Below are 20049 nucleotides of genomic sequence, written 5' to 3' on the forward strand. Positions count from 1 at the left end.
TCACTGGACATTGCCAACCAAACATGATTGACTGATACCCTTGAGTGCTATTTCACTGGACATTGCCAACCAAACATGATTGACTGATACCCTTGAGTGCTATTTCACTGGACATTGCCAACCAAACATGATTGACTGATACCCTTGAGTGCTATTTCACTGGACATTGCCAACCAATCATGATTGACTGATACCCTGAGTGCTATTTCACTGGACATTGCCAACCAAACATGATTGACTGATACCCTTGAGTGCTATTTCACTGGACATTGCCAACCAATCATGATTGACTGATACCCTGAGTGCTATTTCACTGGACATTGCCAACCAATCATGATTGACTGATACCCTTGAGTGCTATTTCACTAGACATTGCCAACCAATCATGATCGACTGAAACCCTTGAGTGTTATTTCACTGGACATTGCCAACCAATCATGATTGACTGATACCCTGAGTGCTATTTCACTGGACATTGCCAACCAATCATGATTGACTAATACCCTTGAGTGTTATTTCACTGGACATTGCCAACCAATCATGATTGACTGATACCCTTGAGTGCTATTTCACTGGACATTGCCAACCAATCATGATTGATTGATACCCTTGAGTGCTATTTCACTGGACATTGCCAACCAATCATGATTGACTGATACCCTTGAGTGCTATTTCACTGGACATTGCCAACCAATCATGATTGACTGATACCCTGAGTGCTATTTCACTGGACATTGCCAACCAAACATGATTGACTGATACCCTTGAGTGCTATTTCACTGGACATTGCCAACCAAACATGATTGACTGATACCCTTGAGTGCTATTTCACTGGACATTGCCAACCAAACATGATTGACTGATACCCTTGAGTGCTATTTCACTGGACATTGCCAACCAAACATGATTGACTGATACCCTTGAGTGCTATTTCACTGGACATTGCCAACCAATCATGATTGACTGATACCCTGAGTGCTATTTCACTGGACATTGCCAACCAAACATGATTGACTGATACCCTTGAGTGCTATTTCACTGGACATTGCCAACCAATCATGATTGACTGATACCCTGAGTGCTATTTCACTGGACATTGCCAACCAATCATGATTGACTGATACCCTTGAGTGCTATTTCACTAGACATTGCCAACCAATCATGATCGACTGAAACCCTTGAGTGTTATTTCACTGGACATTGCCAACCAATCATGATTGACTGATACCCTGAGTGCTATTTCACTGGACATTGCCAACCAATCATGATTGACTAATACCCTTGAGTGTTATTTCACTGGACATTGCCAACCAATCATGATTGACTGATACCCTTGAGTGCTATTTCACTGGACATTGCCAACCAATCATGATTGATTGATACCCTTGAGTGCTATTTCACTGGACATTGCCAACCAATCATGATTGACTGATACCCTTGAGTGCTATTTCACTGGACATTGCCACCCAATCATGATTGACTAATACCCTTGAGTGTTATTTCACTGGACATTGCCAACCAATCATGATTGACTGATACCCTTGAGTGCTATTTCACTGGACATTGCCACCCAATCATGATTGACTGATACCCTTGATTGCTACTTCACTGGACATTGCCAACCAATCATGATTGACTGATACCCTTGAGTGCTATTTCACTGGACATTGCCAACCAATCATGATTGATTGATACCCTTGAGTGCTATTTCACTGGACATTGCCACCCAATCATGATTGACTAATACCCTTGAGTGTTATTTCACTGGACATTGCCAACCAATCATGATTGACTGATACCCTTGAGTGCTATTTCACTGGACATTGCCACCCAATCATGATTGACTGATACCCTTGATTGCTACTTCACTGGACATTGCCAACCAATCATGATTGACTGATACCCTTGAGTGCTATTTCACTGGACATTGCCAACCAATCATGATTGATTGATACCCTTGAGTGCTATTTCACTGGACATTGCCACCCAATCATGATTGACTAATACCCTTGAGTGTTATTTCACTGGACATTGCCAACCAATCATGATTGACTGATACCCTTGAGTGCTATTTCACTGGACATTGCCACCCAATCATGATTGACTGATACCCTTGATTGCTACTTCACTGGACATTGCCAACCAATCATGATTGACTGATACCCTTGAGTGCTATTTCACTGGACATTGCCAACCAATCATGATTGACTGATACCCTTGAGTGCTATTTCACTGGACATTGCTAACCAATCATGATTGATTGATACCCTTGAGTGCTATTTCACTGGACATTGCCAACCAATCATGATTGATTGATACCCTTGAGTGCTATTTCACTGGACATTGCTAACCAATCATGATTGACTGATACTCTTGTCATTGGTATGTAACTGACACTCTGATTCACTTTCGAAAATGGATTATTTTCTTTTCAAGTAGGCAAGCATTCGATCATAGTTGATTATTACTTTGTGGCCATTGCCTTCAGTGTACATGTATGTGGTAAAACAAAAAAAATATTTATTGCCAGGTATTTGTTTGGTCCATTATCAATATCTCCCCATGTGTATTCCAAGACACTACAGAACTGTTAAAAGCTGAGCATTGCCAAATCCCTATCAAAAATTAGTTTAATTTCAAATAATATTCCAAGGTATTACAGTTATTACTGTTGGCAGTTTAGATTCAGAATTAAATAAATTTCAAAGTTTTCATTCAAATATTGCCTTGCTCATTCAAGATTGAGATTGAAAGACCAGGCAAACCAATTCAATCACGTTTTTAATGAACAACCAAAATTGTATCCGTTAATATTTCTCATTCTCTTTGTTGGTATTGTACTTGCACAAAGCATGTATGCTCCAGCATAATAGATGCATTCGAACACATTCAAGAGGTATCCAAATGTTCACAATGGGAAACTTTAGACTATCTGCCAATCACCAAGAGAGGGCGCTCTTCACCAGGTAATGTCAACAACTTAGGAATAGGAGAAGCATGAGCGACGGTCACTGACAGCAAATACCTTGTGTTTTGCGTGTTTTTGATTTTGTATTTAGATTTAGCCAAATTGTATTTTGTTTTTCATAACACAATGCCAGCATAAACCAAACTGTTCTGGAACAGGACGTACTGGACACGAGTTCCCCAAGGATAACAAGTGGTGTGCATGAGTTTTTGGGAGTGTTTCTTCTAGGGTAATTAGCCAAAATTCAAAAATGCTGACCTACCAAAATTTGAGAAGAAATCTGAAGTTTAGTTGTATGACAATGTATCTGATTTAATTTTCAAGAGGCTGAGAGACTTCTAAATATTTTTTGAGTATTTTTGAATTTTTACAATTTACCATTGTTTGCAATAGGAGTTGTGCACCCTTACCTGGTAGGTCTGCTGCCCTCTAGTGGCAGAGCTTTCAAAAAGTCTCCCATTGTATCTGAACCAGCCGTAGATTTTGATGGGGTATTAATTTTCATCAATGGGAAAATATATTCACAATAAAGCTTTCAAGCATCAGCAGTTCTTGCTTGTCCAATAGACCGATCCATTAAGCTCCGCCCCATTGCATATTGACCAATCACAACGCAAAGAAGGTCCGACAAATAAAGTCTGACATGTGTGCGCGTATGCTTGGCCCGCGCGGCAGAGTTGTGCAGAATGACATTGGAGAGGCGCACATGTTCTTGCTCACACGTGTGCCATGGGCAGAGCCTTATGGATCGGTGTATTGTCCGTATTCCTAAAACAGTCTGAGTTTTCCCATGTGTAACAAATATTGGATGTAATTTAGGTCAACATTTTGATCACAATACAAACTCCCAGGAGTCTGACACGGTCTTGGAATCACGCGTACGCAAGGTCACAGGTTCAACATCCGCGTCATCCTGCTGATGAAGACGAATTGTCGTTTGAAAATTTCAGGTATGAGAACAATTTTCAGTGTTGTGATCAAAAGTTTACCTAATTGAATCTAACTACCAACACAGATGAACTTTCACTCTAAAATATTGGATTTCTTAAATTAGATGCAAACCTCTGTTTCCTAAGTAAGTTGTTGCTATTTGTACGGGTGAAACTAGTGTATCACAGTATAGTAGCCTGCTTCATAACGCTACACACTTGAACATTCGAGTGAATATAAACGTCAACACTCAGGCAGCCGTCAGCGAAGTTGTTCCAGGTGTTATAAATTGTCCGCTGTAAATCTGTCCAAAAGAGATTTGAAGACAAACGTGCCATCCAACAGGAAGTGGTTAACATTTCTAGCAAGGTTATAATAAAATGCAGCAAAACGCCAAACCACAGGTTAAGTTATATATGGGCATGCGGTCTGGAATGATGGTGTTTTCATACTAAAAACAAAATTGGTATTGCGTTCTGTTGTGGATTGTTAGAATCACATTGACCAAATACACTAACTTTTGCAAGTCTGCATAAAAAGATTGCAGCAATTTTTTTTATATAATTGCACTGCATAGGGAAGTGCAATTTACTTTGTACACCTTTGTACACCTGATACCTCTGTTGACTTACAAATGTTATAAAATGCAGTTATCTTTTCTGCAATCCCTTCAATGCACTCTAGAAAACATCTGAAACACACATTATTGTGAGACAAGGGTATTTTTTTTCCATTAGTCCTCACAACTTTGACGCCCAGTTGAGTTCAAACTTTTACAGGTTTGTCATTGTGTGCATACATGTATGTTGAGATACATGTACACCAAGTGAGAAGACTGATCTTTGACAATTACCAAGGGTGTCCAGTGTCTTTAACTGCTTAGTTAACCATATCACTTTTCATCTTTCCTACTGACATCAACTCCTTGTTTAACACCATCCATTGACTTATTATCTTGCTTCTTTCTGGCTTTGCTGCTGTCACTGTGTGCTCGACCTCTTCCTTGAGTATCTTTGCTTTGAATCATTTCTTTGTTAGTGTTAGATTTATTTTCCATCGATGAAGATGTACTTGGTGATGTCTTAGGAACCTGAGCGTCAACCTCCACCTTCTCACTCTCTTCTTTCAGTAAACTCTGTTCCTCCTCTGCTTTTTGTTTTGCAACAATGGCTGACCAATTCTGTAAATTCCTCCTGTAATTGAGTAATTTTAAGTATTTTTTGTTAACATACATATTAAAATTGTTCACACACTTAGATAAAATTCCAGGAAAGCACAAGTGTCAGAAAACTTTGTTCCGCTTCTGCACAGAGAGCCAATGCCATGTTTCATGCAGCTTATTCCCCACAAGTCATGTACATGTATGTGCAATTATGATTGTATATGTTCAAATATGCAGTCGTTATAGCATGGAAACAGAACATTTAATTTGGGTAAATCCTCAACAGTTGTTGTAGCAATTATTGAAAGGACCATTGTCATTTAAATTTACGTACAGAGAATATCAATAATCTTGCACAAACTATATATGTATTCAACATGTACTTGGGGTTTCTGTTGTGTCTTAGGTAACCCAGTCTAACCTACATGTACAAACCAATTCCCACATAAACCCTACAGACAAAACAGTCTGACCGCCTGATAAGTAAATTCTTGTTGAGCCACAGCTATGTGCATGTAAGAATACTTCATCAGAAAGAGGCAAAAATAACAGATAAACCAACATAGTAGTTTTCAGTAGAAGAAAACTAATCTGTAAAAACTCTTCACCAAATCATTTAAAGAGATGAATAATGGTGTTGTTTATATGCCAATCAAACACGCTAATTTACTTCACTATTGAACAGCAATCATCTATACAGAACACCATATTGTTCAGACTCCTAGTGTTGTAATAAAAAACAAATTATCAGACACGATATTCTGAGTCTCCAGTTGTTACAGGGAAATGATGTCATGATTGTCTGTTTATCCTAGAATGGCTGTCAATTTAGCTTACAAATTGATAATTGAGTTGTTGGGATGTCTTGCTATGCAATTCAAATTATATTCCTGACTAAGGCTATTCATATTAGTTATCCGTGTACATGACTTTACATATTTCAAGAAAGTATAGACTTACGCTGCTCCATCATACATTGGTTTTGCACTTGGAAGGAGTGCACTTAACAGATCATAGCACGGAAGGCATATACCAACAATAAAAGATACCTTGAAATGTAAACACAGAAAATAAAATGAGTTAATACAATCAAATCATCATTTTCAAAATTGCTGCACACACTAAATCATTGCGTTTCCTCCAGTGAAAAAAATTGTGGATTTGTGGATAGTTGATGATATTGGGGTTGATAAAAGGATAGTGGTGGATACTCCAGGATACCAACCTAGATGATTGGGGCTACTCACAGGATAGTGGTGGATACCTAGTACTCAATTGGTTATTTACCTGATTTGTTGGCAGTTGGTGTGCTTTCTCTCGATCCATCATCGGAATAGGATTTCTCCCTTGGGCCTTTTCCTCATCTCCCTATTGACACATAGAAGTGAGTATGTTACAAATCAATCAGAATAATTATCCGAACTAGTCTTATTTTCTTTACAAACATGATGCTCTATTAAGGCCGTGGACACTATTGGTAATTACTCAAATTAATTATTAGCATAAAACCTTACTTGGTAACGAGTAATGGGGAGCTGTTGACAGTAAAAAAAACATTGTTAGAAACGGCTCCCTTTGAATTAACGTAGTTTTCAAGAAAGAAGTAAATTTCCACCAATTTTATTCCGAGACCACAAATATAGATTTTGAGGTCTAGAAATCAAGCGTCTGAAAGCACAAAACCTCAAGTGAAAAGGGTGTTTTTCCTTTCATTACTATTTCGCAACTTCAACAACCAACTGAGCTCAAATTTTCACAGGTTTGTTATTTTATGGATATGACGAGATACACCAAGTGAAAAGACTGGTCTTTGATAATTACCAAAAGTGTCCAGTGTCTTTAACTGTTAGTTTTGTTTAGTATTTCATGTTACCAAATTGTTAAGGGTGGCTCAGTGATGAAAGTAGTAAAGATTTAGTAAGATTTAGTAAGAACAAGCTATTCAGTAAAGAAAATAGCCGTAATAACTTCACCCCAACAGTCCCTTTTGCAACGTCTTTGATGCATCCTTTTGTTCTGTAAAATACACTGAAAGTTAACTGGTTCAAGGAAGCACCATTGTGACTTTGGGTGACAGATTTAGTTTCTTTAAAAAACTACAGTAAAATAAACAAATATGTGTTATCATGTCAAACATTTAACATCTTTAGATAACGCATTATTATTCTAAAGATCTATGGAATATTTGGACTTTGATCAACAGGTAATTTAATGTATTTCCTAAAAGCACTTATATCCATTTCTTTCTTTTTGTAACTGTTACATGTGTATTCATGACATCACCATTTCAAAATACAATCAATTCACAACTATTCAGATGTATGTATGACCAGAATTGAACAATTTAAACTAAGTGATACCAGGAAGCTCCTTCAAGTTGCAACCGATATGTTTGGCAGACACAGGAAGCTGACCCACTTGCATGTTACCACAAGTCATGACTACAACAATCATCTAAACTGACTTTGTCAACAGCAGAGCATAGAAATAAGTTTTGGCAAGAGAGTTTCACATTTGAATTTCTGAAAAGGTTAAACATCCTGTCAAATGTAATAATTACATGTATGACAGGTATAGGTTGTATTAGATTAAGAAAATACACAGATATTTACACAAACCAATATTTACTGGTACAGCAAATGGTACAAATGTGTGAGACATATATATTTCACTCAGCTTTGTCACAAAATGGATCAGTTCAGTCATAACCTCAAAACTAAACCTCAACCTTGTACTGATGCTGTCAAATAGCTGTTTGTTAACATGTATTGATGACAGATTATTGTCAGCAGATACTTTTGATGCTCAACACATTTCAGTGTGAAAACCCTTAACCCATTTAGTTGAGAATGATTTTATTAACAGAGAATCCTAGCTGCTGCTTTTACTCAGCAATTAAGATTCATGAGGTAAAGACACCTTCCCCCCCCCCCCCCCCCCCCCCGAGAAGGGGGTGGTAACAAAATCTGAAACCTTTTTTTGGCGACCCAGTTGTTTTGAGTACATGTAGGTATATAAAGTTTGTTCAATTAAGGCAAACAGCCTTTGCAAATAAATACATGTACATGTACACATCAATAATGTAGAGCATTGTTTAAACAAGATTAAGTTCAAGTTAACAGACCATGAAACAAGTATCAAATAAAGAGGTTTGTAAGGATCTTCCAGACTGGCATCTCTACCTGGCTATAAAATTCCTCGAAGCACTCATTTGCCACTTGTCGCTGAATTTCAAATGGTTTACATACTGCACACAGGTCACACGCAGTCATAGCAATGGCTCTCAACAGCTTTCTGTTAAATAAATTAGGTTTTGGCTTTGGAATAAAAATAATATAACATGACAAAGAAAGCTTAAATACAGCGGTCGATTTCACCAAACTCTTCCTAACTTAGGATTAATCTTCCAGGACTCGAAACGAGTTCAATTCTGTATCCAAGGTCCTTAGTACCCATGGCACCCATCCTAAGTTAGGACGGGTTACTCGTCCTAGTTAGGACAGGTTACTCGTCCTAGTTAGGACAGGTTACTCGTCCTAGTTAGGACAGGTTACTCGTCCTAGTTAGGACGGGTTACTTGTCTTAACTTGAGATAGGATTAATCCAAGCGTTTTGTGAAATCGGCTGCTGAATTGACTGAGCTGGCAATCATTATGAGAAAGCTACAGAAACCTTGCAGACTTGAAGTTGATATTGTTATTTTCCTTTTCTTGGTTAGGGAGGGGGGGGGGTGTTGTATTCCAATTATTACAGATTTCCTTTTTTAAGTAACACACCAATTTATGCCAATGTTTGAATCTATATTATTTTCACAAGTAGAAATACAAAATAAAAGTTTCAAACCTAAACAAACACTTAATTCTGATTATTATGATCATTATGCAATAGTTGTACCACACACACAGATCCTTTTCAATTGTCTGGTGGAACATGTGACACATGTCATTGCCACATGTTTACTACAGCGACACTCCACAATTTAAGATTGGAGTCAATATAAAAAATTGATATACTCTTCAAAACCTTGTTCCCATAATACTAATTTCTTTATCGTTTGTCCAAATGAGTCAAGGTTGTTGCTTGGCAGACACGGTTGCAATGTGTCTAAATAGATTCGACCATGTTCAAGAAAGGGTTCGCAGAAATTGCAGAGTGTGGAATAAGCAAGTTTTTGATTTTATCTTATGTTTATTGTGAAAACATCTTTGAAGGACAAGGATCTACATGTATGTGCGAGTTATTTTCAAACAAATATTATATGCATTAGATTCATGGTTATAGCAGAATATAATCATTGGGTGATATTTGGATCTTTCCATTTCAATTGGCCTGCTTTGTTAATTAGAACAGTTATAATGTATGACAATGCACTCTTAAACATCCAACATTTGTAAATTCATTTCAAAGTGTTTAGTAATTTTTCTGTGTAATCTTCAAAAGATCATAGATAATATGTGAATTTTTGGTGCAATAAACAGTTATGTAATGAGACTGGTGCAGCTTACTTGAAATTATTTCAAAACTTCTTCACAGCAGAGAATATTGGCTTTATTTGAGATTTCTCAGAAAAGATAATTCTTTCAATCAATTTGAATGTCATCTCTAAAGAATGATATGTGTAAACTTTGACCTTAGGTTTAAAACACTTCGATTGTACTATTGTATTATTGGCTCATATGAAAACATGTACGACCAAGGATTGGCTCATTCTTGAGACTGGGGTGAATATTTTTGACATTTTTGATATTTTTGATAGTTGTTAAGTGCCTGTTGTCTATCCAAAAGAATATACAAACTTATTGAAAGTTGACATTGTTTCAAAATAATTATTATTCATGAAGTTTTGAGTATTAAAATCCAAAGATAAAATAAATTGACAAGAATGCTTGAATTTGAAAACCTAAACATAGTTTTATACAAAAGAGTTATGGAAAACTGTTGCAAAGAAGTGTGTGCACAAACAAGAAAGTGCGTGCACATACCCATGCACAAAGACGTTACCAGCATTGCAATCTATGTGTGCCTTACAACATTGAAATGTTGTAATAAAATACATTGTTTGTTTATGATCAAACATTTTGGAGATAAGAAAACCAAAACTCTTTTTTCTGTACGATTTGTTTTTAAAATCTATACTCCAACTGATCACCACCCCCTTAAAATTTAATCACTCCAGTCAAATATCTGTGTGCAAATTGGGCTATGCATCTTCTACCACATACTTGTATCTTCAACATTATGATTTAAACAATATTATTAATAACATGCGTGAGCAGATTGGAAAGTGCATGTTGTAATCCACATTTTGTGCATGCTCTACATATTTAACAGTGCAAGCCCTTTTAAGTTTAAGTAAGTCCTTAGTAAACATGCGTTAGTTGAATTTCTTCAGTGCATTTATTCTGCATATTATAAACATGAAGTGTCACCAGCCTGAGTGTCACAGATTGTACATGTATGTTCCATTTAATAGTCACCTCATACTCAAAATACTAACCAAAACAAACTTGAAGAAAAACCTGGTTTTGATTCTTAAGATTTCTTATTAGATTTGATTTCTTATGTTGCAGAAATGCAAGGACAACAGCCGATTTTTTAAGAATCTATGGTCCTTTTTGAAGCCACGGCTTTGGCTTTGGTTTCGGTTCAGACATATCACGCCTTCTGCTTCCAAGTGGCAAACATTTTTTGGTCAGCCAAGCTGGCTGCCATGTTACTCTTTCTGAACTGTAGCACTGCCATATCCATTCCGCTGTACAGTCATATCAGGCCTTCTTCCTCCAAGTGGCCAAGATTCTTTGGTCAGCCAAGCTGGCTTCAAAGTTACTCTCTCTGAATCGTAGCACTGCTATACCCATTCCGCTGTACAGTCATATCAGGCCTTCTGCCTCCAAGTGGCCAAGATTCTTTGGTCAGCCAAGCTGGCTTCAAAGTTACTCTCTCTGAACCATAGCACTACCATACCCATTCCGCTGTACAGTCATATCAGGCCTTCTGCCTCCAAGTGGCAAAAATTGTTTGGTCAGCCAAGCTGGCTGCCAAGTGTACTCTCTCTGAATCGTAGCACTGCTATACCCACTCCGCTGTACAGTCATATCAGGCCTTCTGCCTCCAAGTGGCCAAGATTCTTTGGTCAGCCAAGCTGGCTGCCAAGTGTACTCTCTCTGAATCGTAGCACTGCCATACCCATTCCACTGTACAGACATATCAGGCCTTCTGCCTCCAAGTGGCCAAGATTCTTTGGTTAGCCAAGCTGGCTGCCAAGTTACTCTCTCTGAACCTTGCTCTGCCATACCCATTCCACTGTACAGACATATCAGGCCAATTCTGCCTCCAAGTGGCAAAAATTGTTTGGTCAGCCAAGCTGGCTGCCAAGTTACTCTCTCTAAACCATAGCACTGCTATACCTGCTCCGCTGTACAGTCATATCAGGCCTTCTGCCTCCAAGTGGCCAAGACTCTTTGGTCAGCCAAGCTAGCTGCCAAGTTACTCTCTCTGAACCGTTACACTACTATACCCATTCCACTGTACAGACATATCTGGCCTTCTGCCTCCTAGAATTGCAAGGGTTGTGGGTTCGAATCCCACCCGAGTAATATGCCTGTTTTTTTTTCACAGGACTTGCGGAAGTACTGAGTACACATTGCTAACACAAATCGGTGTATGGGTAAAAACTAAAATTAATATTCTTTACCCCAATGCAAATTTTACATCCATTTAGTATCCAAATTATAAAGGGAACTACATACACCTCTGATGAACCAGTGAGTTTTGCTGTATTTTTACAAACAAACATTTTGTGTATACTTCAATTGATGTGAAGTGGTTAAGCTGTTTTTTCAAAGACTCAACATGTATTGTGGAGCAATTGTTGAAAATTAGGGAATAACTGTAGGGGACTATTGTTCCACAATCAAATGATTATGGCCATTAAAACAAACTAAATTAAGACCAAATGAAACATATACAAAACTTGGTGCTATAAAAAAAAATGTTAGAGTGCAAATGTGTGCATTGGAAGATTGAGTAAACCATATGCAATTGTACATGCATGACCCTATCAAGTGCTGCACGGTGCTGGACAACAACATTGTTAATCACTGTCAACCTAAACAAGGTAGAAAACACATCTTTACAGATCCAATACGAAATACGTGGTTAGAGAAATAAAAATGTGCAGTGTGCTCAACAAATTGGAAAGCCTGACATGACTAATTAAATCTAAATAAACCACATGCATACCTGTTGATAAAATTCGTCAAAGATAACCTTAACGGTTTGTTGTTGAATCAACCATGGCTTTGTGTTGGCCGCCAAGTCACATGCAGTCATTGTCAGTGCTCTCACAAATGATCTAGTATGGTTTCATGGAAACAGGGTTTTCACACAGACACAAGATGCCACAAACATTGTCATTGTGAAACATCAAGAAAACAGACCACACATACATTAAGGGAGAGAAGAGCAAAATAAATATAAGAGAAGCAATGCAAATTAAAAACTGTGATCTTCTCCACCTTAAAGAGGAATGTTTCCGCCCATAGAAATGACTTTAAAGGCATGGTCTCTTATTCTAACTCAATTTGTATTGTTTCCGCAATGGAAAGCTCAATTTGCCAAAAAAAATGTTTGCACATTTGAAGCAAAATCAAAAAGGGTTTATACATGTAGGTTTAAATTTCTATCCTCAAGTTCAATACCAATTTGATATCCCAAATCTCTCAATCTGTACCACTTGAAAAAGTTTCAAACAAAGGCTAAAGTAATACACTGCAGCTTGTTCAAATATCACAAGTATATTTTTATAATAATATTCTCTGTGTTTAGCATATGTACCTACAGTATAAGTATCCTTAAAACATTTTTTATGTAAGTATCCTGAAACAATTATAGTAGTGATGGGCATATACATGTAGCTGTAGAGGTCCTACATGTATGCACAGTGCAGGACTTTCCATCACAAGGTTGTGGGTTTGAATCCCCCAGCTAACCACTGATTTCACAATGACTAGAAATTGAATAAATATTGTTGTATAGTTACTGAATCACAATTTCTTGATTTGTGTAATTCATAATCACAAACGTTAAACCATTGTTTGTATGAGAGAGATTGGTTGTTGTCAGCTTGGTGTTTTATCCCTTTATGGGAGTTTGCAGAGTTCCCTTGATGGGAAGATCATTCAAACGAACATAGACTATACGATACCAGAACAAACGTTAAACCATTGTTTGTATGAGAGAGATTGAGATTGGGGTTCAAGGATTGTTAGGGATTCAATCTGATAATCCTGGTTTCCAACAATGTGCTTATAGGGTTTCCTCAGGTTCCAGACCATCTGTGATTAGACTAGCTTTTTGATACACTGGTTTCATTACCAGATAATAGAAACCTGTCTTGTTGTCATGACACAGTATATTGCATGGGATAAATCAAAGACTAGGCTGGGGTGTTTGCTTGGCATTGTTATAAGGACAGCTGCATGTGCACAATGTGTACATGGTGATACAGCTAGGTCAACGCTATAAGTAGTCCATCAAAAATATTTAAAATAATACTCTGCATGCCTTGTGTGTAGAACTCTAATAACTGGAAAAAGTACATGAATGCGATCATTATTGTTTTGAAAATGGTTCGTGAGACACGTGTTTGATTTGAAACATTCCTCGTTACTGTGGAGCATGTCACAATGCTAGTTAGTTGGTTAGTTACATGTATATTAATCAAAGCGCACACACAGAAGAAAGGTATTAGTCGAAAATAATTCAGGCAACCCAAGAAGCACCACCAAGGAGTGGGTATGTTATTCATTCTCTCACAAGCATTCCATCACACCCCAGGACTAATAAGTTATTGGGCTTTCTGAATATTTACAAAATCATTCAACAAAGTAATAATAATGAAAATGCCCATGGCTAGACTAAGTGGTATTATTGTCAACTAATGTGACTTACTGTGCACAGTAATCTATGTGCCTTGTGAAATCATTCCGACAGACAATATAAAAACACATGTCACCTGTTTCCAATATGTAGAGAATCATACAATGTAAGGGAAATATTCAGAACATGTAATTTCAGCAGATACTAAGAGCAAATACAATTTATTTCTGTTTATTATACATTTTATTTTCATTTTGCTGCTCAGCATGTGTAACTTTTATTTTTGTCTACCCTTAAATACTTACTTCTTTGTTACAATGGGAGTGTTAATGACCTAATATGTCCATGATTGGGAAAAAGCATAAATGTTGCTTCTTAGCCACAATCACTTTTCTTCAGTGGCATCCTTCACAATTAGTGAAAATTAGATTAACACACTGTGATGTATTTGTCCATTATTTTCCAAACTAGTAAATAAGGCAAAACCCAATCATGTGGGGATGTATTAATGGATGATAAGGACCGGCTTTGCAAAATAGCCAATAAATAACATGTCAACCAGCATACATTGTGTACAACTAGTTTGCGCTTTGCACTGTATCGCATGCTTATTCATCTTAGTTTCATTGCAACTTCCCGCACATGTGCGTACACTCTTAAAATGTATCAATTTTGATGAAGCAAATGCGCGCGTATAGACTCATTTGTCCATTTACATGTATAGTCTTGTTTACAGCGACATGCTACATGGACGTTGAGCTCATGTGCACATTTTAACGCACAAAGAACAGCTATCATCCAATCATTTGCCTCACTTGAACCCAGTGCACTTAACAGACCATTCTTTTACAGAGTCACATGGTCTCAAAGTATCAGTCATGTGATTAACACACGAAAGAGACGGGAACCATCAAAAGCTAAAATATGGCCCCTGAACATGTCTAAACCGAAGTGCCGAGAGAAAAGTCACAAAATTTTGAAAATTTTAGCCATTTATTTTGTTAAAAAGGTATTTATTAATGGGAATAACAGTATTTGGACCCGGTCTTCACTGCGCGGTATTGACCTTGGTTGGTTACTGGCACTGTTAACGGACCGAGCCGGAGGTGAGGTCCATTAACAGCGCCAGCCATCAACCTGGTCATTACCACGCAGTGAATTGACCAGGTCCTCGCACTGTTATTCCCTAATTAACTGTAACCCTAATGCCATTAAATTCTTGCTATTGATGAATGTTTTAGAGCATTGACATGATGAGATCACTGAACAATGCACAATCACAAGTGGATTTAGTCTCTTATTCTCTCTGATGGAAACAGGTCACATGTTGTATCCACACATCATCACACATCCAATCATATCAGTGTACCAAACACTTGCAAACAAAAGTTTTTTAAAGTAACTCTTTCACAAAAGTCTTCATTATTATTTTGTAACAAAGATCATGCCAACATCAAAAATTAATGTTAAATTTGCTCAGTATTCTTCAATCCCTTTCCATCCATTAACACACAACTCAATGTCATCACATTGCATTCTACCCCACCTGTGTTCTTGGTTGTCCCAGTTAAATTGGTTTGCCTCCACAATCGTCTTCAGTTTAGCCTTGTTACCAAAGAACAAAGCCAGGTCAGTTGCTAATATTGCCTGCCGAACGTCACTCAAAACCTGCTTGTATTCTTCTGATGAAAGATGCTTGAAAATATTATGTCCTTCATTCTATGCAAGAAAAAGACAAAAACATGCATGCTCAGTGTTTTGAATCATAACACATCTGTACATCATTGCTAGGCTTCTTTAACTTAGAAAAAGGTTATGAACAGAAGCGTGAGAATTCTATAACCATTGAATGAACAACCACAAAGCTTATTGGGCTAAATTGTTTGAAACACTATGTAGATAAAGCAATTGCGTTAAACGAACACGTTGCCTTGGATCGGTCGAGTTGGTCTTTGAAAAGCTTTTGTAACAGTTTGTTATAAAATGCATTAGAAAGATATTTTAAAAGTAGAATATACATTGCTATTGATGAATGTTTTAGAGCATTGACATGATGAGATCACTGAACGATGCACAATCACAAGTGGATTTAGTCTCTTATTCTCTCTGATGGAAACAGGTCACATGTTGTATCCACTCATCATCACACAACCAATCATATCAGTGTACCAAACACTTGCAAACATAAGATTTTTTAACGTAACTCTTTCACAAAAGTCTTCATTATTATTTTGTAACAAAGATCACGCCAACATCAAAAATTAATGTTAAAGGAACACGTTGCCTTGGATTGGTCGAGTTGGTCTTCGAAAAGCGTTTGTAACCATTTGTAATAAAATTGATATGGTTAGAAAGATGTTGTAAAAGTAGAATACAATGATCTACACAAACATGCCTCGAAATTGTGTGGTTTTCGTTTTACCTCGTCGACTAACACGGTCGGCCATTTATGGGAGTCAAAAAGTTGACTCCCATAAATGGCCGACCGTGTTAATTCGCGATGAAAATGAAAAACCGTGCAATTTTGAGTGATACTTGTGTGGATCATTATATTCTACTTTTAAAACATCTTTCCAACCATATACATTTCATAACAAACGGTTTCAAACGGTTTTTTATAGACCAACTCGTCCGATCCAAGGCAACGTGTTCCTTTAAATTTGCTCAGTATTCTTCAATCCCTTTCCATCCATTAACACACAACTCAATGTATTCTACTTTTTAAACTCACTATGTAGATAAAGCAATTGCGTTAAACGAACATGTTGCCTTGGATCGGTCGAGTTGGTCTTTGAAAAGCTTTTGTAACAGTTTGTTATAAAATGCATTAGAAAGATATTTTAAAAGTAGAATAAAATGATCCACACAAGTATCACTCTAAATTGCGTGGTTTTCCTCTCACCTTTTGACTCCCATAAATGGCCGACCGGTGTTAGTTCGCAAAGTAAAGGGAAAACCATGCAGTTTCGAGGCAAATATGTGTGGATCATTGTGTTCTACTTTTAAAACATCTTTCCAACCATATGCATTTTGTAACAAATGGTTACAAAACGCTTTTTAAAGACCAACTCTTCCAATCCAAGGCAACGTGTTCCTTTAATAAGCAGCAGGTTTCAGCCACTGGAGTTCCACTTAATATTCAAAGGTGAACTAGTACAATCAAGTGATGTACAATACAGTTAATTGAGATCTACCTGCAGAATTGTGATAGTCATATTGAAGTGATGATGTTCCATTGTTGAGGTAGAGTACACTGCTGCCAATGGTGTTGCATTGTTCACCATAAATGAATTATTCTTGCCTCTATGATCCAAATCATGACACAAACACGCTACAAATAGTGCCAAACACTGTGGTAGATAAACAAATAATGTACAATCAAATTATCAGTATTGTAACCAGTAATTCACATTTACCTAGTCTGAGACTATTGTATAAAAACAAACACATTGAATCTCTAAAGTATTAGTAGAACATAGATAGGACCCCAGCAGGAGATGCAACTTTTCTACTTCTAAGAAAACATGATCACCGCTGTCAATACCATACATTCATTTTGCTAATCGTATTGTGGCGGCTGACACAAACATCCACATTGTGGTCAGCAAATTTTCCTTAGCGGCACTGTATGCATTTTGGGTAATTAATGTGTGCAGATGAACCACAAACCAGTAGTTCTTGTCTAAAAATGTTTTGATTTGTGGTTTTGAGTTGGCTACAAATGGCTCATCATACTCCATTATTGTGGAAAATCTTGTAGCAAAATGACATCAGAAAATATGACACAGCATTTTTTGGCGCAAATGAGCAGTGGTTTTCCAGGGTAAAATGGGGCATACATGCATTGCACCCTACACAAAAAGTTAATGTGGTGGCCCACTAATATCCATGGTTACACCACAGCCCAAGCAGGTTCAAACTCCAATGTCTACGAGGACATACATGTATCGTATCGTATAATATTGAGGGCAGGGCCAGATGCGCGTCTAAACACGAACACCAATAACCATGCAGCACTCCTGGTTTGATTTTTATGGCACACACACGCTCACATACGCCATTTGTGGGCAGGTATTTGAATGGTAACGTCATATCGATACAGTCTACAGAACAGTCTATCGTGACACATTGCAACTTTTAAAGAAGATGTAGTGTTGGTCATCTACAGGTAAATAGTCCAACAACTAATTACCATAAAAAACGATAGTTTGAGACCCAAGTAAAATGTTTGGATAATTATTCACCCAAAATATTTGAATTTGATGTATTGATTCTCAGATTTGTGAGAGCTGGTGTCCTTATCTAATGCTATACGGTAGCTAGATGCAGTTGTTACCTGCCGTCACCTCACATAGCCGACATGGATGTGTTTGATGTGAAAATAATGTGACAGATTGTTCTGTTTCCTCAGTAAGTAGACAATGTTTATTCAGCTTAAACTTTCACATGTGACATTTATTATTATTGTTATTATTATTATTATTATTATTAGTGTATTATTATTGTTTGCCTATAAATAAGGAATACGTTGGCAAGAAACAATTTATGACCCTACCTTTAAAGGCAGTGGACACTATTGGTAATTACTCAAAATAATTATATAAAACCTTATTTGGTACCGAGTAATGGGGAGAGGTTGATAGTATAAAACACTGTGAGAACTGGAGAAGTAATTTTCCACAAATTTGATTTCGAGACCTCAGATTTAGAATTTGAGGTCTCAAAATCAAGCATCAGAAAGCACACAACTTCGGGTGACAAAGTTAGTTTTTTCTTTCATTATTATCTCGCAACTTCAACGACCGATTGAGCTCAAATTTTCACAGGTTTGTTATTTTATGCATATGTTGAGATACACAAAGTGTGCAGACTGGTCCTTGACAATTACCAATAGTATCCCGTGTCTTTAATGACTATAGTGTCAGCTCAATTTTCGTCTCAACTTTTCTTTTTATTTCATGCTTATTCAATACAAAATTACATGTAATAAAAACGCGTAATTCTTATAATATTACAATGCAAAATTATTACAATCCACCAATCCACAATATGTCCACTGAGGGTGACTATCAAAAGGTTGATTAAGAGAATTTTACAGCAATACAATGAAAATACCAAGTTGTTTAAATTGAAGAAACTAAGACCTTACCTCCAGTGGGGTGAAGATCTGATCTTTACATGTCTTGATGATAGTATACACACTATGAGCAACCGAGAATGCATGTGTCCAATTATGATATGGAACCTTGCGATAGTTCTTGCGTACTGTCAATATGAACCGACATAAATCCTCATACTCAAACCTGTTAACCAAATTAAATCAAACCATTCCAAAACATTACAATCTTTTAAAATGTCCATGGCACAAATTACACAAGAGCTGGACATACAAAAACTGACATTGGCATAGAAACAACTATGAATCTTCACAACCCTGTCAAAATGCAGTTGCAAATAGTTAAACCAAATTCTTTGGGGAAGGTTCTATTATTGTAACTAAACTCACTGAGACTGGTATTCCTTTCATCATATATTTTGTCATATTTAGTCCTTTTCATTTGACAATCAATCTTTGCAAAATTTTCACAAACATTGGGAAATGCTCGTAAACTTTTGGAACCTACATGTGGTCCATTCTCTGGTGTGAAAGTAGTGTCCATGCAAAAGCATCTATAAACTTGACATGAACTCTCCTCTAGACACTTTCATGAATTTTGCAAACGCTTTTTGTGCCAAAGGCGTGCCATTCTGAAAACAAGCACAAGTTTGGCCACTGTTTGCGTGTTCACAAGGCTGAAATGCACCCTAGGCCGAACCTGACATGCACAAAGGGTCTTCATTTCACCTGTACTAGCAATAATTAGGTTATGTTTGACAGGTCAGTGGTTACCACATATCTGTACTCATATATCACGTAATGCTGGTCCAATTATTACATTGCACCATGTTCAAGCTTGCAAAACATCAACATCAACTATCTGCGCTCGCAAACATTGAGAACCGACACTTCTACATGTACTTCTACTTAACTACTCGGTAGGGTCCATAAGATAAGACAGGACGTAAAGCCGAGGGACTACTTGTCCATGAGCGGTGCAGGGGTGCATTT

The 20049-nt window shown here is 37.2% G+C and overlaps 1 protein-coding gene across 4 annotated transcripts in view; it reads right to left on the minus strand.

Moving 5' to 3' along the window:
• Window positions 1-2167: 2167 nt before the first annotated feature.
• LOC139952113 (probable 3',5'-cyclic phosphodiesterase pde-5) overlaps window positions 2168-20049 on the minus strand; it is a 66268-nt gene continuing 48386 nt past the window's right edge. The window contains exons 20-26 of one of the 4 annotated variants that reach the window (XM_071951071.1): window positions 19090-19243; window positions 17135-17290; window positions 15487-15659; window positions 12303-12414; window positions 6348-6428; window positions 6021-6109; window positions 2168-5091 (exon numbers count right to left, since the gene is read on the minus strand). In XM_071951071.1, coding sequence (XP_071807172.1) covers window positions 4791-5091; window positions 6021-6109; window positions 6348-6428; window positions 12303-12414; window positions 15487-15659; window positions 17135-17290; window positions 19090-19243 — 1066 coding nt within the window. In that variant the 3' untranslated portion in view covers window positions 2168-4790. Of the gene's footprint in view, window positions 5092-6020; window positions 6110-6347; window positions 6429-8242; window positions 8355-12302; window positions 12415-15486; window positions 15660-17134; window positions 17291-19089; window positions 19244-20049 lie in introns of those variants that run through there. The other 3 variants (XM_071951070.1, XR_011787870.1, XM_071951072.1) reach the window with 3 other exon arrangements.

Source organism: Asterias amurensis, chromosome 20, assembly GCF_032118995.1.
Source record: "Asterias amurensis chromosome 20, ASM3211899v1".
NCBI lineage: Eukaryota > Metazoa > Echinodermata > Asteroidea > Forcipulatida > Asteriidae > Asterias > Asterias amurensis.